This window comes from Salvelinus fontinalis, chromosome 1 (assembly GCF_029448725.1).
Source record: "Salvelinus fontinalis isolate EN_2023a chromosome 1, ASM2944872v1, whole genome shotgun sequence".
Lineage (NCBI taxonomy): Eukaryota > Metazoa > Chordata > Actinopteri > Salmoniformes > Salmonidae > Salvelinus > Salvelinus fontinalis.
Genome location: NC_074665.1, coordinates 46116166 through 46135004, shown reverse-complemented (window position 1 = coordinate 46135004; position 18839 = coordinate 46116166). Strand labels below are relative to the sequence as shown.

The following is an 18839-nucleotide window of genomic DNA, read 5'->3' as shown; positions in this document are numbered from 1 at the left end:
TGAATTCATGCTAGTTGCTGTAAAGCATCAGGAGAAATGTTGCCATACTTCCCAAAATGATCAAAGATGATTTTATTTAGAGGAAACACACCAGAGAAACTGACCGTGTACATAAACTAGCCTCTGACCCGAAGATCGGCTGTCAATTTCAGTTTACCGACAATCTTACATGTTGAATCGCAACCGTTCGTCAAAACCCAGAAGTTTATCACTAACAGACCGCTGTCACCCGCAGTTTTCAGCCGTTCGTCTTACTCGTATGCTCAAACATAGGATTTGGGTAATTAATTGGTGACGTGGCTGCTTAGAACGGAAAAATCTAATCATGTTAATTGAAGTTTGTCTATAGTGGAACAGAATTTAGTAATCGGATTTATGGCTGTCTAGACAGAGAATGTTCAGCTGTCCGTTTACCATAACCTAAATGTCTGCTGTCAGCCAGGTAGTGGTGAAGCGGATTGCACTCAGTTCTGCTCTCAATTAAACATCAGCACACTTTATTAAAATTGAAGTATTACATGTGGGTAGATTTCTGAAGCTTACATACCAGTAGTATATGACAAGATATATATATTATCACACAGACGCACAATTGTATCTATCAACATGATTTAAAAAAAGGCTAAATACTACAATACTGTATTGCTATTGAATATGCAATGGGATTTGAATGCTCAGGGATTCTGTATGCTTGTTAGGAGGGTCTGTGCAATGCTGTTGATGGCACTGAAGGTGGCGCTGTCTGGGAATGTCTGGATGAAGTCTTTGCCCTCCTCTATACTGGTAGTGAGCAGAGGGTCCAGGGGCACAGAGCCTGAAATGGGAAACACACACACAATCTGAGGCCTTCGCAACCATTGAAAACAATATACACACACACAACAAGCAGCTAACACACTGGCCTACTTTAGAAAACACACTACGGTGTCTTTTGAGGTCAAAACTTGAAAAGATCAAATGCTGTTAACATTACATGCAAAGGCTGTGTTGATGCAGGCAGCCTAATTTGGATCTTTTGCCAATAATTGGTCTTTTCAGAACTGGATCAGATCTGTTGCCAATAACCGTGAAATATCAGAATTGTCTGCCTGTGTAAACGCAGCCATAGTCTACTACATATGTCTGTCTACCCCAGGGCTCTCCAACCCTCTTCCTGGAGAGCTAGCCTCCTGTAGCTTTTCGCACCAACCTGATTCAGCTTATCAAGCAGCTAATTATTAGATTCAGGTGTGATAGATTAGGGTTGGAGCGAAAACGTACAGGACAGTAGCTCTCCAGAAACAGGGTTGGAGACCCCTGGTCTACCCAGTAGGCTTCACACGGTCTACATTAGCCCATCAATGGCATACAGTTCTCTCAAAACCTCTCCATCCACAGCCATAGCAGTGCTGTAGTTGGCTGTGGACGGTGCTGTAGCCTAAATATGGCTTCTCACCGCTCTGGGCATTAGATACATCAGCCGCTTCATTACTCACCGATTGGTTTCCACTCTTACAAAGCATATGGTCGTTGAGTGTTAATGGTGAAATGGCCATTAATATACCACTTAGATTGATCCCCTATCGCTTTGACTGAAATGTATCAGCTCTAACCCCCAAATCTTACAAGCACTCCACTGCAATGAAGACCAACCATTTTATCAGTGCAGCACTGCTGTAAAATGCCTGCTAAATGGCGACAAGCAGTTTCAGAGGGCTGGAGTCGGTTGGGTTAGAGTGACATCTAGTGGCTGTTCAATGAAATACACGTCATATCCCTAAAAGCCGATTCGGAGGCTCCGTATGGAGGGTGTGAAGAGAGGGCTCCATATAGCTCTACATTGATACGATTGGTTGACGGTAGGTGAGGGCTGTGCATCCTGTATAAACAAACACACTTCCTTGACAACTTCCTTCACATAAGCTCTGCGAAGTGCAAGATGTACGAATGCCCAGATTTCTGCAGAGGCCGCATCACAGGAAATGCTGTATTGCCAATGCAGAAGAGGGAATTACATTTATTTTATTTTAAATATGGCTTTTACCCAAATATACTGATCCTGTCAACTTGGCCAGCTCCTCTCCTCCTCCCTTGGAGAAGATATTACTGCATTCCTGTAAGCAAACACATTATATTAAAATGGTCAGAACTGGCATATGCTGAGATTCTAATATGACAAAATAGTGACACTATACATCTGTAAATTACACTGCTTCAGACTGACGATTGTGTCCAGTGAAATAATGCACATGAAGCTAATCTAAAACTAACTGGAGACCTGTTTGCAACAAGCACTCTATTCCAGCCCAGATGGTGTGTGTGAGTGTCCATGCATATTGGAGTACTCACAGAGCAGTGTGGACACACGAATCCACTCATGTTCTCTACAATCCCCAGGATGCGCAAGCCTGTCTTCTTACAGAACGTGATCTCTCTCCTGACGTCCCCCGTCGATACTGCCTGCACAGAATAACAGCATATCTAAGTACAATATAATGTAATTAATACAATGGATCAACCAGGGGGAGTACAAGTGCACACTTCAGGAGAAGGGTCGATATCTATCAGAACAAAAGGTTTCCTGTTGCCAACATTTAAGACCAACCCCAGCGAAAGCTGCTTTGTTTCTCTTCTAGAGAGGAGGCTGATCACTGATAAAAACGTAGAAAGCAGGAGTTGACACAACTTCCAATCTTTCCTTGTGCTGTACCTGCGGTGTAGTGATCAGAATGGCTCCGTCCACTTTGTGCTGCTTCTTCAGGTTTTCCAGGACGGCCAGGTGCTCGTCTGACGTCCCCGGGGGGGTGTCCACCAGGAGCACGTCCAGTTCCCCCCACGCCACGTCAGACACAAACTGGCCAATCAGAGCTGGGACGTGACCATACGGCAGGTGGTGGGGGAGAGAGAGCCAGAGAACGTGAGAGGATATTGATGAGAAACCACAGTCCCACCCAGTAAGCTCCTACACTCATGTTGATCAAGGGGCGGTTTACTTCAAGCGTCTCAAAGGAGGAGTGCTGATCCTGTGATCTAAATTGTTTTATTTACTGTAGAAGCTCCACCTTGGCTTCTAATAGTCCGATGTAGACTGAGCATACCCGTTTTCTTTGGGCCCCTCCAGACAACTGCTTCGTCTGGGTCCTCCAGCAGGAAGCCTATGGACATGAGCGCCAGGCTCTTCTGGGCATCTGTGTAGACGGGCACCCAGCCCGAGTCACACTGGTGCACCTCTGGCTTGCCCACACTCAGCATGCGGGGGATACTGGGACCACACAGGTCCACGTCCAGGATCCCAACCTGATACACAGACAGACAGACAGACAGACAGACAGACAGACAGACAGACATGTAGGTACGTGTGAACATAGTTATGAGGGCTAAACATTCCACACAGGTCCAAAATACCAACCTGAGAAAAAGATACTGTACAGTCTCACACATACATGGTTGAGCAGATAACTAGGAAATGTGTAATCAGTAACCGATACAGTTACATGACAATAAAAGTAATTAGTAACAAAATCCACTTGATTACTCAAAATGAACAGCATAATCTGGTATTGGTATTTTATTAGTATCCCCATTAGCTGTTGTGAAAGCAGCAGCCACTCTTCCAGGGGGGTGTAGCCCAAACTGTTTGGACGCTACAGACAGAAGTTGGGTAGACTGGCTGTACCGACTTCAGACGGGTCCCAAGACGCTTGTGGGGTAGATAGAGCAAAACAGAACACCATCGTGTCCATGAGTCTCATAATAGTTTGTAGGCTAAACCGTTCAGACGCTACAGACAATTTTATGAAAAGACCGATTTTCGGGATGTCTCATGGTCTGACAAACACCGCTCTAGCTCTGTCACCTTTCACTGCAGATGCAGAAGTGAAACATCGGCGGATGAGGTGGATTGAGACGCAGCCACTGCAAAATATATCTCTAGCTTAAACTGACACATTTTTAAGGGGATTTTTGTATTATGCAAATTTGATTTCCGCTGGGGCGCGGACATCGACTCTAGGGGGATAATACAGAACATTAATAAACAAGAACAGAACATACATTTATAACATCACACATAGCCTACATATCAATACACACACACAAAATATCTAGGTCAAATAGGGGAGAGGTGCTGTGCCGTGAGATGTTGCTTTATATGTTATTTTTTTAACCAGGTCTGCCATTCATTTGAGCAATATGAGATGGAAGGCTCTATATAATACTGTACGCTTTCTTGAATTTGTTCTGGGTTTGGGGACTGTGAAAAGACCCCCGGTGGCATGTCTGGTGGGGTAAGTGTGTGTTTTAGAGCAGTGTGTAAGTTGACTATGCAAACAATTTGGAATTTTCAACACGTTTCATACAAAAATTAGAAGCAATGCAGTCACTCTCTCCTCAACTCTTAGCCAAGGGAGACTGGCATGCATAATATTTATATTAGCCATCTGATTACAATGAAGAGCATGATGGCTTTGTTTAAATGCCAGGTCATTGGTAAAAATAGAAAAGAGTAGAGGGCCTAGCAAGCTGCCCTGCGGTACACCACACCCTACATGTTTGACATTAGAGAGGCTTCCATTAAAGAAAACCCTCTGAGTTCTATTAGATAGATAACTCTGAATCAGCGATATGGCAGAAGCTGAAAAGCCATACAACATAAGTTCTCAACAACAGGTTATGGTCAATAATATGAAAGGCTGCACTTTAATCTAACGGTACAGCTCCCACAATCTTCTTATCAATTTCTTTCAACCAATCAACCGTAATTTGTGTAAGTGCAGTACATGTTGAGTGCCCTTTTCTATAAGCATGCTGAAAGTCTGTTGTCAATTTGTTTACAGAGAATTAGCATTGTTTGTGGTCAAAAAACGTATTCTAACAGTTTGCTAAGAGCTGGCAGCAAGGTGATAGGTCTGCTGTTAGCACCAGTAAAAGCCGCTTTACCACTCTTGGGTAGCGGAATTGCTTTGAGTTCCCTTCAGGCCTGAGGACGAACACCTTCCTCTAAACACAGATTAAAGACATGATAGGAGTGACCATAGAGTCAGCTAGCATCCTCAGTAGCTTTCCATCTAAGTTGTCAATGCCAGGAGGTTTGTCATTATTGATCGATAACAATTTTCTGCCTCTCCCACACTAACTTTACAAAATTCTAACTTACAATGCTTTTATTTTATGCATGAATATGATGGCTCACTGACTGTTAATTGTTGGCATTTCCTGCCTAAGTTTGCCCACTTTGCCAATGAAGTAATCGTTAAAATAAATTGGCAACATCAAATGGTTTTGTGATGAATAAGCCATCTGGGTTGAATTTGTCTTTCTGTCCATAATTTCATTTAAAGTTTTTTTTTCTCTCTCATCATTCTTTATATAATTGATCTTGGCTTCATAATACTGTTTTCTTTTTGTTGAGTTTCTGCAGTAAGTCAGATGTGCAGCCAGACTTATTAGTCACTCCTTTTCCCCCCCAATCTCTCTCAAACATAGTTTTTCAATTCCTCATCAATCGATGGAGCCTTAACAGTTCTAAGAGTCTGTTTCTTAAGAGGTGCATGTTTATCGACAACTGGAAGAAGCAATTTCATATGGATATAGCCACTATACTATGATCACAGCATCCAATGGATACGGTTACAGCTTTAGAACAAAGTTCAACAGTATTAGTAAAAATGTGATCAATACATGTGGATGATGTTGTTCCTGTAGTGTTTGTAAACACCCTGGTAGGTTGATTAATAAACTGAACCAGATTACAGGCACTAGTTACAGTGAGAAGCTTCCTCTTGAGCGGACAGCTTGATGAAAACCAGTCAATATTCAGGTCCCCAAGAAAGTAGACCTCTCTGTTTACATCCCATACCACATTAAGCCTTTCACACACATTATTAAGATACTGACGGTTAACACTTGGTGGCCTATAGCAACACCCCAAAATAATAGGCTTTAGATGAGGCGGGTAAACCAGCAACCACAGCACTTCAATAACACTTGACATGAGATCTTCTCTAAGCATTACAGGGATATGGCTCTGAATATACAGTACCAGTCAAAAGTATGGACACACCTACTCATTCAAGGGTTTTTCTTTATTTTGTACTATTTTCTACATTGTAGACTAATAGTGAAGACATCAAAACCATGAAATAACACATATGGAATCATGTAGTAACCAAAAAAGTATTAAACAAATCAAAATATATTTGATATTCTTCAAAGTAGCCACCCTTTGCCTTGATGACAGCTTTGCACAATCTTGGCATTCTCTCAACCAGCTTTAAGAGGACTGTTTTTTCAACAGTCTTGAAGGAGTTCCCACATATGCTGAGCACTTGTTGGCTGCTTTTCCTTCACTCTGCGGTCCAACTCATCCCAAACCATCTCAATTGGGTTGAGGTCGGGTGATTGTGGAGGCCACGTCATCTGATGGTCAAATAGTCCTTACACAGCCTGGAGGTGTGTTTTTTTGTCCTGTTGGAAAAACAAATGATAGCCCCGCTAAGCGCAAACCAGATGGGTTGGCGTATCACTACAGAATGCTATGGTAGCCATGCTGGTTAAGTGTGCCTTGAATTCTAAATAAATCACTGACTGTGTCACCAGCAAAGCACCATCACACCTCCTCCTCCATGCTTCACGGTGGGAATCACACATGCAGAGCTCATCCGTTCACCTACTCTGCGTCTCACAAAGACACGGCGGTTGGAACCAAAAATCTTACATTTTGACTCATTAGACCAAAAGGACAGATTTCCACCGGTCTAATGTTCATTGCTTGTGTTTCTTGGCCCAAGCAAGTCTCTTCTTATTATTGGTATCCTTTAGTAGTGGTTTCTTTGCAGCAATTCAACCATGAAGGCCTGATTCACGCTTGATGGTTTTTGTGACTGCACTTGAAGAAACGTTCAAAGTTCTTGGAATTTTCCGGATTGACTGACCTTCATGTCTTAAAGTAATGATGGAATGTCATTTCTCTTTGCTTATTTGAGCTGTTCTTGCCATAATATGGACTTGGTCTTTTACCAAATAGGGCTATCTTCTGTATACCACCCCTACCATGTCACAACAAAACTGATTGGCTCAAACGCATTAAGAAGGAAAGAAATTCCACAAATTAACAAGGCACACCTGTTAATTGGAATGCATTCCAGGTCACTGCCCCATGAAGCTGGTTGAGAGAATGCCAAGAGTGTGCAAAGCTGTCATCAAGGCAAAGGGTGGCTACTTTGAAGAATCTCAAATATATTTTGATTTGTTTTAACACTTTTTTGGTTTGATGTCTTCAATATTATTCTACAAAACCCTGGAATGAGTAGGTGTGTCCAAACTTTTGACTCATACTGTGTCTATAACACCTCCCATAAGCATTTCTGTATCTTCTATAGCTGTAATGTCCTTTTATTGATACTGTATCAATGGAATTATCCAAGTGAGTCTCAGAAATGGCTAATATATGTATGTCATTTGATGTTAGAAATAAGTTTCATGAAATCAATAACTTGCTACGGCTACATACAATATATATACAAAAGTATGTGGACACCCCTTCAAAATTAGTGGATTTGTCTATTTCAGCCACACTCATTGCTGACAGGTGTATAAAAATCGAGCACACAGCCATGCAAACTCCATAAACAACATTTGCAGTAGAATGGCCTCACTGAAGAGCTCAGTGACTTTCAACGTGGCACCGCCATTGGATGCCACCTTCCAACAAGTCAGCAAATTTCTGCCCTGCTAGAGCTGCCCCAGCAGTTGGCCACACAAGCTCACAGAACAGCACCACCGAGTGCTGAAGAACGGAAAAATCACCTGTCCTCAGTTTCAACACTCGCTACCGAGGTCCATGCTGCCTCTGGAAGCAACGTCAGCACAAGAACTGTTCGTTGGGAGCTTAATGAAATGAGTTTCCATGGCAGAGCAGCCGCATACAGGCCTAAGATCACCATGCGCAATGCCAAGCGTCGGCTGGAGTGATGTAAAGCTCGCCGCCATTGGACTCTGGAGCAGTGGAAACGCGTTCTAAATAGATAAATCACACCTCACCATCTGGCAGTCCGCAGACAAATCTGGGTTTAACGGATGCCAGGAGAACACTACATGCCCCAATGCATAGTGCCAACTGTAAAGTTTGGTGGAGGAGGAATAATGGTCTGGGGATATTTTTCATGGTTCGGAGTAGGCCCCTTAGTTCCAGTGAAGGGAAATATTAACGCTACAACATTAAATTACATTCTAGACAATTCTGTGCTTCCAATTTTGTGGCAACAGTTTGGAGAAGGTCCTTTCCTGTTTCAGTATGACAATGCCCCAGTGCACAAAGCGAGGTCCATACAGAAATGGTTCGTCGAGATCAGTGTGGAGAAATTTGACTGGCCTGCACAGAGCCCTGACTTCAACCCCATCAAACACTTTTGGGATGAATTGGAACGCCGACTGCGAGCCAGGCCTAATCGCCTAACATCAGTGCCTGACAACACTAATGCTCTTTCGGCTGAATGGAAGCAAGTCCCCGCCGCAATGTTCCAACATCTAGTGGAAAGCCTTCCCAGAGAAGTGAAGGCTGCTGTAGCAGCAAAGGGAGAACCAACGGCATAGCAATGCCCGTGAGTTTGGAATGAGATGTTCGACGAGCAGGTCATGTACTGTATATTAATATAGGCTATTTTCAGCCCTTTCCTTCTCAGAGATAGACATAATATCAAAAAGAACAAAGCAAGATAAAAAAATATATAATTCAGCAGTCCATTAATCAGTTGGTGTGTGTATGTGTGTGTCCTTCCAAACTCATTACATTTAGCCAGCAACTGCTTCCTCAGTTTATGCTGCAGACCGATCACTTCCCTCTCTAACTCTGCCCACCGAACTCACCAGCATCCTTGGGCTGGCTGCATCTTCTCGATACATTCTTTTTTATTTTTTTAACATTAGTCATTTAGCAGGTGTTCTTATCCAGAGGGACTTACAGGAGCAATTAGGGCTAAGAGGGTTAACTTTCGGTTACTGGCGCAACGCTCTTAACCGCTAGTCTACAGTACCCGCCCCCTTAAATGGCATCACTGCTAAAAAGTAAGATTCCCTGTCAAGTTCCAGGAAAAGCTTTTCCAGCCCTCATTCTTGACTATGCAATTATAGGCCTACTATACACCCAGCTACCAAGCAGACTGAGGCCAGTAAAAGAGGAAATTGTCATTTGAACGTTTGACCCACCCTTAAAGCCCGGATCTGCGTTTGCTTTTCACAACAGAGGCCGCCCACTGCTTGTATTGAGAGAGTTATGCTTTTTTTGGAATGAAAACATGGGGGTTTTCTGAGTAATCTTTCAAATTATTGGGCATTCCAGCGGTGTAATTGATCTGCGCATATGCCAGAACCGGGTAGCGCGAGTGAAGTGATTTCGGGAAAAACTGCAAGTATGCATCTTAGTTTTCACATAAAAACGTTATATGTCTGAACTCAGAATCAAATAGTTTACATAAAAACAACACGGTCACTGTGGTAGAATTTTGATTTTGATTGACGATTTTCTTCATTTATCAAAGTCCCATCAGTAGTCTGATTTCAGATGTGTCCATGTAAACACGATAATTAGGGAAATCGTTCTTCTTGCAAAGCATGTAAACATTTTAAACAAACTATTATATTAACCTGACTATCCACAATAACCGCATTATTGTGTATATGTAACAGTACTCATTGTAGATGTGGGATGATTTTGAAAGTCCTGAGACATGGATTGTGTATGTGTGCCATTCAGAGGGTGAATGGGCAAGACAAAAATTGTAAGTGCCGTTGAACAGGGTAGCTGCAAGGCGCACCAGTTTGAGTGTCAAGAACTGCAACGTTGCAGTGTTTTTCATGCTCAACAGTTTCCCATGTGTATCAAGAATGGTCCACCACCCAAAAGAATCCAGCCAACTTGACAACTGTGAGAAGCTTTGGAGCCAACATGGGCCAGCACCCCTGTGGAACGTTTCGACACCTTGTAGAATCCATGTCCCGACAAATTGAGGCTGTTCTGAAGGCAAAAGGAGGTGCAACTCAATATTAGGAAGGAGTTCCTAATGTTTTGTACACTCAGTTTAAATACCTCATGAGCTTAGTTCAACGGGTATACACTAGTTGGTGGTTGAAGATAACCCTCTGGTGGTGTGGGGGCTGTGCTTTGGCAAAGTGAGTGGGGTTATATCCTGCCTGTTTGGCTCTGTCCTGGGGTATCATCGGATGGGGCCACAGTGTCTCCTGACCCCTCCTGTCTCAGCCTCCAGTATTTATGCTGCAGTAGTTTATGTGTCGGGGGGCTAGGGTCAGTCTGTTATATCTGGAGTATTTCTCCAGTGTCCTGTGTGAATTTAAGTATGCTCTCTCTAATTCGCTCTTTCTCTCTCTCGGAGGACCTGAGCCCTAGGACCATGCCTCAGGACTACCTGGCATGATGATTCCTTGCTGTTCCCAGTCCATCTGGCTGTGCTGCTGCTCCAGTTTCAACTGTTCTGCCTGCGGCTATGGAACCCTGACCTGTTCACCGGATGTTCTACCTGTCCCAGACCTGCTGTTTTCAACTCTCTAGAGACTGCAGGAGCGGTAGAGATACTCTTAATGATCGGCTATGAAAAGCCAACTGACATTTACTCCTGAGGTGCTGACCTGTTGCACCCTCGACAACTACTGTGATTATTATTATTTGACCATGCTGGTAATTTATGAACATTTGAACATCTTGGCCATGTTCTGTTATAATCTCCACCCGGCACAGCCAGAAGAGGACTGTCCACCCCTCATAGCCTGGTTCCTCTCTAGGTTTCTTCCTAGGTTTTGGCCTTTCTAGGGAGTTTTTCCTAGCCACCGTGCTTCTACACCTGCATTGCTTGCTGTTTTTATTTATTTAATAAATTTTATCCCCTTTTCTCCCCAATTTTCGTGGTATCCAATCGCTAGTAATTACTATCTTGTCTCATCGCTACAACTCCCGTACGGGCTCGGGAGAGACGAAGGTCGAAAGCCATGCGTCCTCCGAAGCACAACCCAACCAAGCCGCACTGCTTCTTAACACAGCGCGCCTCCAACCCGGAAGCCAGCCGCACCAATGTGTCGGAGGAAACACCGTGCACCTGGCCCCCTCGGTTTGCGCGCACTGCGCCCGGCCCGCCACAGGAGTCGCTGGAGCGGATGAGACAAGGATATCCCTACCGGCCAAACCCTCCCTTACCCGGACGACGCTAGGCCAATTGTGCGTCGCCCCACGGACCTCCCGGTCGCGGCCGGCTGCGACAGAGCCTGGGCGCGAACCCAGAGATTCTGGGGGCGCAGCTAGCACTGCGATGCAGTGCCCTAGACCACTGCGCCACCCGGGAGGCTCTGTTTGGGGTTTTAGGCTGGGTTTCTGTACAGCACTTTGAGATATCAGAATTGATAGTAAGCTTGTTTTACTACAATGTTCAAACAACGTAAATGTAAACAAACACTGTATAGTGTCAAAACATGGTTAAAACTATAATTATGATATCATGGATGGTCAGTCCTTGCATCCATAGCTCTGTCTATGAATTTGAGAGCGGTTACATTTCTCCATCCCCATCCCTTAGCATTTCAGCAAAACGGGGGTGGGGAGAATGCTTTATTATTGTTTAAATTAAGGATTCTAGCTATTATTATCCATATTTATGATATAGCCAATTTTGACTTTGTGGCTGTGGTAACTAGTGACAATCCTCTAGCTGCTACTACTGCCGGCAGACTCAGCAGACAGACAGCAGACCCAGCCAACACGACCCAGCAGACCCAGACAAAGTCACAAATAAAATGGCAAACATTCTCCTGTTCAGAGCCGTGTTAACATTGTTGTCTTTATAATCAAGTTAGCCTGCTAGATACTTGCTATCTAACGTTAGCTGCTAACATTTGTGTGATCGACAATGTAGCTATAAGCAAACCTTTGCTAGCTAGCTTGCTCTTGTATTCAGACTGTTTTGTACTTACTATTAAAAGGAGTCTACTCTAGCTAGCTACAGGGCATAAACCTCACGAGATGCCCTAATGCTTTGTTTCAACTAATGTTAGCTAGCCAGCTAAATCTAGATGTACAGATTGTTGACATGACAGTATGTATGGTTTGTTGTACCCCATTCATAGGTACAAATTGCTTTAGCGCCTATTGACAATGGGATCTTCTGACCAGGGGAGTTTTGTTAATAGCCCTGACGCTTGCTCTAAACATTAAAACACACATCGCTTGCGGTTCAGTTTTGGAAACAAAAGGAACGTATCTTTCATATCAGCGATAAATAATAATAGAAAAGGTTAAACTACTACACACCTTTAAAGGGTTAGGGTTCCCACATGGCCATATTATTGTGCTTCTTTACAGAAAACAGATGGAAGACTACCTGTGCTAATTAGCTATCTGCGTCTCCGAACACCTGTGTGTAAACAGAAGACGGACGCCACAAACGTGTTATCACTGAAAAATCCTGTTGGCTGCAACTGTGTTAAAACCGGTTAGTCTGTACCTTAAGTGTGTATTTTGCATTTGTGCAATTATTTTGATGTAATATGAAAGTAGAGGGATTTATGTTTCTAGAACCGTACCGCAATTGAGAATCGATTCACGTTTAGATTAAGTATTTGGAGTGTTTTGGAACATGTAAGCTCCTTGGACTATAAGGAGTAATGTTAGGCTCCTTTAGTCCATTATTGGGTAGGTTTGTTGATAATGTTAGCCAGCTAGGTGGTTGGCAGGTAATGTTAGATAGCAAGTAGCTAGCAGGCTAACTTGATTATAAAGGCAACAATGTCAACACTGACCTGAACAGGAGAGCGTTGGCCATTTATTTGTGACTTTGTCACTTGTCAGTGCGTGTTGGCTGTGTCTGCTATGTTTGAGTTTGGCAGCAGTAGTAGCAGCTAGAGACCTTCCACTTCCTCTCACTCCACTGGCTTCCAGAGCGAGGCACAACAAACGTTGTTCGAGTGGGTGGGATTTAGCGCAAAGACACATCTTTCCCCAGCACAGCGGCTATGGCTGGGCCAAATCCCCATGTTTTCGTTCAAACAATTTCTTCTCTCTCAAAACACAAGCGTCTTCCGTTGTGAAAAGCAACTGCGGATCTGGGCTTTAACATAACAGAATGGAGCTGTGTTGATCCATCAAAAATGTCCAGTTGATACAAAGATCATGATGACATGTGTGATGATACACGCACACACACACATAGAGATATGAATGTTTTGTCTCCCACCTTCTTGCCTGCGTGTCTTAGGGCCAGGGCTAGCTCTGTGGTGAGGGTGCTCTTGCCCACCCCTCCTTTTCCAGACAGTATCAACACCACATGTTGGACCTGGGCCAAGTTCCCACCTTCTGTGGAGAAACAAGTTAGTAAGTTAGTGAAATATATGGACATGAATGCATGAACAAATACACAGAGAGGGTATGTTCAAGTCCAATTACTGTGAAAGCAGATTATCACTCCATTTAGATATGGACATTTATGACATTTACTAATTTAATGTCCATTAAATCTCTAATTACTGTGTGTTCACTGACACTGAAAGATTCTAAGTATCACTTGTTTCACACTGTTTAACTAGTCAAGTGAAAGTATTGCTTTGCCAGATAACGAATTGCACCATTAGCCTAATTTAGCAAAAATTCGACTTGAATGTAACTAGCTAGCTAACAGTAGCTACTGAACTTCAAGTCGAGTTTTTGCTAAGCACTGCCACCAGTCTTGCACATGACAGCTTCTCGAGCACATTAACCCACTTCCTATAAAGTCAAAAAGACTCAATTATAATTAAGTAATATGTATAAATATTACGGTATCTAGCTAGCTATCGAACAGTTAAGAGCTAGTTGTTAGCTAATTATCTAGATAGAAGCTAACGTTAGCAACGTGAAAACAACGTGACCGTTTCTCGTTCTGACAAAGCTCATAATAGAATGATGCCTTATTTTCAAAGAAAGAAGCTATTTACACATGCATATTAACTGGCAGCGTAATATTGTTTTCATACCATTGGTTTGTTCCATATTAGCTTTATATATCACTTTTTTGTTGTTGTACTGTTGTTGGAGTGTTCCGTATACTTCCGCACTTCGTCACAAGAGCACCAAATATCCAATAGAACGAATGGGATTGCGTGTTGCTCTCGCCTCCAAAAATAAACAACCAATCAGTTGCCTTTGCGTCTAATCTGTTATATGCGCAAGCGTACCGCAAGCGATGCGTTTTAAAGTTCAGGGCTCTTAAACAAAACCGCTGGATGGAAGATACCTTTTCGTGAATAGATGCTAGAGTTAGCTAGCGTCTATGAATAGGCTAGTCCTTGATCATGACTCTCAGTTCCATTACATTATGCAGTGCATTCGGAAAGTATTCAGACCCCTTCCCTTGTTCCACATTTTGTTACGTTACAGCCTTATTCTAAAATTGACTAAATAAAACATGTTCCTTATCAGTCTACACACAATACCCCATAATGACAAAGCAAAAAGATTTTTTTGCTAATAAAAAAATAAAAAAACAGATACCTTATTTACATAAGTATTCAGACTCTTTGCTATGATACTCGAAATTGAGTTCAGATAGTTCCTGTTTCCATTGATTATGCTCAAAGTTTTTACAACTTGATTAGAGTCCACCTGTGGTAAATTCAATTGATTGGACATGATTTGGAAAGGCACACACCTGTCTATATAAGGTCCCACAGTTGACAGTACATGTCACAGCAAAAACTAAGCCATGAGGTCGAAGGAATTGTCCGTAGTGCGCCGAGACAGGATTGTCTCGAGAGAGATCCTTGCCTCCAGTATTTATGCTGCAGTAGTTTGTGTCGGGGGGCTAGGGTCAGTTGGTTATACCTGGAGTACTTCTCCTGTCTTATCCAGTGTCCTGTGTGAATTTAAGTATGCTCTCTCTAATTCTCTCGTTCTCTCTTTCTTTCTCTCTCTCTGAGAACCTGAGCCCTAGGACCATACGTCAGGACTACCGGGCATGATGACTCCTTGCTGTCCCCAGTCCGCCTGGCCTTGCTGCTATTCCAGTTTCAACTGTTCTGCCTGCGGTTACGGAACCCCTACCTGTCCCAGACCTGCTGTTTTCAACTCTTAATGATCGGCTATGAAAAGCCAACTGAGATTTATTCCTGATTATTATTTGACCATGCTTGTCATTTATGAACATTTTGAAAATCTTGGCTCTCTTTAATTTTCTCCTTCTCTCTTTCTTTCTCTCGGAGGACCTGAGCCCTAGGACCATACGTCGGGACTACCGGGCGTGGTGACTCCTTGCTGTCCCCAGTCCGCCTGGCCTTGCTGCTATTCCAGTTTCAACTGTTCTGCCTGCGGTTATGGAACCGCCACCTGTCCCAGACCTGTTGTTTTTCAACTCTTAATGATGGGCTATGAAAAGCCAACTGAAAATTATTCATGATTATTATTTGACCATGCTTGTCACTTATGAACATTTTTGAACATCTTGGCATAGTTCTGTTATAATCTCCACCCGGCACAGCCAGAAGAGGACTGGCCACCCCTCATAGCCTGGTTCCTCTCTAGGTTTCTTCCTAGGTTTTGGCCTTTCAAGGGAGTTTTTCCTAGCCACCGTGTTTCTACACCTGCATTACTAGCTGTTTTGGGTTTTAGGCTGGGTTTCTGTACAGCACTTCGAGATATTAGCTGATGTACGAAGGGCTATATAAAATAAACTTGATTGATTGATTGTATCGAGGCACAAATCTGGGGAAGGGTACTGAATTATGTCTGCAGCAATGAAGGCCTCCAAGAACACAGTGGCCTCCATCATTCTTCAATGGAGGAAGTTTGGAACCACCAAGACTCTTCCTAGTGCTGGTCGCCTGGCCAAGCTGAGCAGGGCCCTAGTCAGGGAGGTGACCAAGAACCTGATGGTCACTCTGACAGAGTTCCAGAGTTCTTCTGTGGACATTGGAGAACCTTCCAGAAGGACAACGATTTCTGCAGCACTCCACCAATCAGGCTTTAATTATAGAGTGGCCAGACCGAAGCCACTCCTCACTAAAATGCACATGACAGCCCGCTTGGTGTTTGCCAAAAGGCACCTAAAGGACTCTGACCATGAAAAACAAGATTCTCTGGTCTGATGAAACCAAGATTGAACTCTATTGCCTGAATGCCAAGCGTCAACTCTGGAGAAATCTTGGCACCATCCCTACAGTGAAGCATGGTGGTGGCAGCATCATGAAGTGGGGATGTTTTTCAGCGGCAGGGACTGGGAGACTAGTCGAGGGATATATAAACGGAGCAAAGTACAGAGAGATCCTTGATGAAAACCTGCTTCAGAGCACTCAGGACCTCAGACTGGGGAAAAGGTTTACTTTCCAACAGGACAACGATCCTAAGCACACAGCCAAGACAAGTCTCTGAATGTTCTTGAGTGGCCCGGACTTGAACCCGATCGAACATCGCTGGAGAGACCTTAAAATAGCTGTGCAGCGATGCTCCCCATCCAACCTGACAGAGCTTGAAAGGGTCTGCAGAGAAGAATAGGAGGAATTCCCAAAATACAGGTTTGCGAAGCTATAACATCACACCCAGACTTGAGGCTGTCATCACTGCCAAAGGTGCTTCAACAAAGTCCTGAGTAAAGGGTCTGAATACTTATGTAAATGTGATTTTTCCGGGGTATTGTGTGTAGATTGATGAGGGGAAAAATTTAATACATTTTAGAATGAGGCTGTTATGTAACAAAATGTTGAAAAAGTCTAGGTCTGAATACTTTCCGAATGCACTATACAGTTGAAGCTGGAAGTTTACATACACCTTAGTCAAATACATTTCAACTCAGTTTTTCACACTTCCTGACATTTAATCCTTGTAACAATTTCCTGTCTTAGGTCAGTAAGGATCACCACTTTATTTTAAGAATGTGAAATGTCAGAATAATAGTAGAGAGAATGATTTATTTCAGCTTTTATTTCTTTCATCACATTCTCAGTGGGTCAGAAGTTTACATACACTCAATTAGTATTTGGTAGCATTGCCTTTAAATTGTTGAACTTGGGTCAAATGTTTCGGGTAGCTTTCCACAAGCTTCCCACAATAAGTTGGGTGAATTTTGGCCCATTCCTCCTAACAGAGGTGGTGTAACTGGGTCAGGTTTGTAGGCCTCCCTACTCGCAGACACTTTTTCAGTTCTGCCCACAAATGTTCTATGGGATTGAGGTTAGGGCTTTGTGATGGCCACTCCAATACCTTGACTTTGTTGTCCTTAAGTCATTTTGCCACAGCTTTGGAAGTATGCTTGGGGTCATTGTCCATTTGGAAGACCCATTTGCGACCAAGCTTCAACTTTCTGACTGATGTCTTGAGATGTAGCTTCAATATATCCACAATCTTCCTACCTCATGATGCCATCTATTTTGTGAAGTGCACCAGTCCCTCCTGCAGCAAAGCACCCCACAACATGATGCTGCCACCCCGGTGCTTCACGGTTGGGATGGTGTTCTTCGGCTTGCAAGCCTCCCCCTTTTCCTCCAAACATAACGATGGTCATTATGGCAAAACAGTTCTATTTGTGTTTCATCAGACCAGGGGACAAAAAGTACGATGTTTGTCCCCATGTGCAGTTGCAAACCTTAGTCTGGCTTTTTTATGGTGGTTTTGGAGAATTGGCTTCTTCCTTGGTGAGCTGTCTTTCAGGTTATGTCGATATAGGACTCATTTTACTGTGGATATAGATACTTTTGTATCTGTTTCCTCCAGCATCTTCACAGGGTCCTTTGCTGTTGTTCTGGGATTGATTTGCACTTTTCACACCAAAGTACGTTCATCTCTAGGAGACAGAACGCGTCTCCTTCCTGAGCAATATGACGGCTGCGTGGTCCCATGGTATTTATACTTGCGTACTATTGTTTGTACAGATGAACGTGGTACCTTCAGGCGTTTGGAATTTGCTCCCAATGATGAACCAGACTTGGGAAGGTCTACAATTTTTTTCTGAGGTCTTGGCTGATTTCTTTTGATTTTCCCATGATCTCAAGAAAAGAGGCACTGATTTTGAAGGTAGGGCTTGAAATACATCCACAGGTACACCTCCAATTGACTCAAATTATGTCGATTAGCCTATCAGAAGCTTCTATAGCCATGACATAATTTTCTGGAATTTTCCAAGCTGTTTAAAGGCACTGTCAACTTAGTGTATGTAAACTTCTGACCCACTGGAATTGTGATACAGTGAATTATAAGTGAAATAATCTGTCTGTTAACAATTGTTGGAAAAATGACTTGTCATGCAGAAAGTATCCGAACACCTGTGTGTAAGCGTAACAGAGGAAATGTTTCAGGTTTTTGCCGTTGGGTGCACAGGGTGTATGCGCATAGCATGGAAACTACTTGATGCTGTTAAGGAAGCTTTGAGGCCACATACTACAAGTGCGGTCATGCAGCCTTGGCCTCTATTGAATTTCGCGATTATGATTTCTGTACCTACCGTAGAACCCTTTCCCCCACTCTCATGTGAATTTTAATGACTGCAGATGTTGCATTTGCTTTAAAACAAACGTTTAAATGTTGCTTATGCTTTGGCCCTTGACGTTCAAGAACGCCACCTTTCTCATTTTGTCTATAAAGGTAATTCATTTCTCTTGCATATTTCCTGATGTTCATAAAGGTAAACTTAAAAATATATATTTTTGTAATAGTATGAAATTTTGACAATATTGTCAAATAAATATTTACTGTCTGTTCTGAATTCTCATGCTTTATCTAACCAGGGTAATGAGAACATGCATCAATAAGTTAATACTGCCACAAATGACACCTACATAAAGCCACAAAACGATCTCTACCAGAATGTTATATCTACCCTATTTAGATAGGCAAGTTAGCA

The 18839-nt window shown here is 43.0% G+C and overlaps 1 protein-coding gene across 1 annotated transcript; it reads right to left on the bottom strand.

The window, feature by feature from the left end:
- Positions 1 to 476: 476 nt before the first annotated feature.
- Positions 477 to 14096, bottom strand: nubp2 (nucleotide binding protein 2 (MinD homolog, E. coli)). Its single transcript, XM_055923716.1, has 7 exons — positions 13987 to 14096; positions 13212 to 13330; positions 3078 to 3276; positions 2690 to 2847; positions 2329 to 2439; positions 2024 to 2093; positions 477 to 814 (listed from the first exon to the last, which is right to left on the bottom strand). Exons 1-7 carry the CDS (start codon positions 14000 to 14002, stop codon positions 675 to 677), a joined length of 813 nt encoding a protein of 270 aa, XP_055779691.1. The 5' UTR covers positions 14003 to 14096; the 3' UTR covers positions 477 to 674.
- Between the last annotated feature and the right edge of the window lie 4743 nt (positions 14097 to 18839).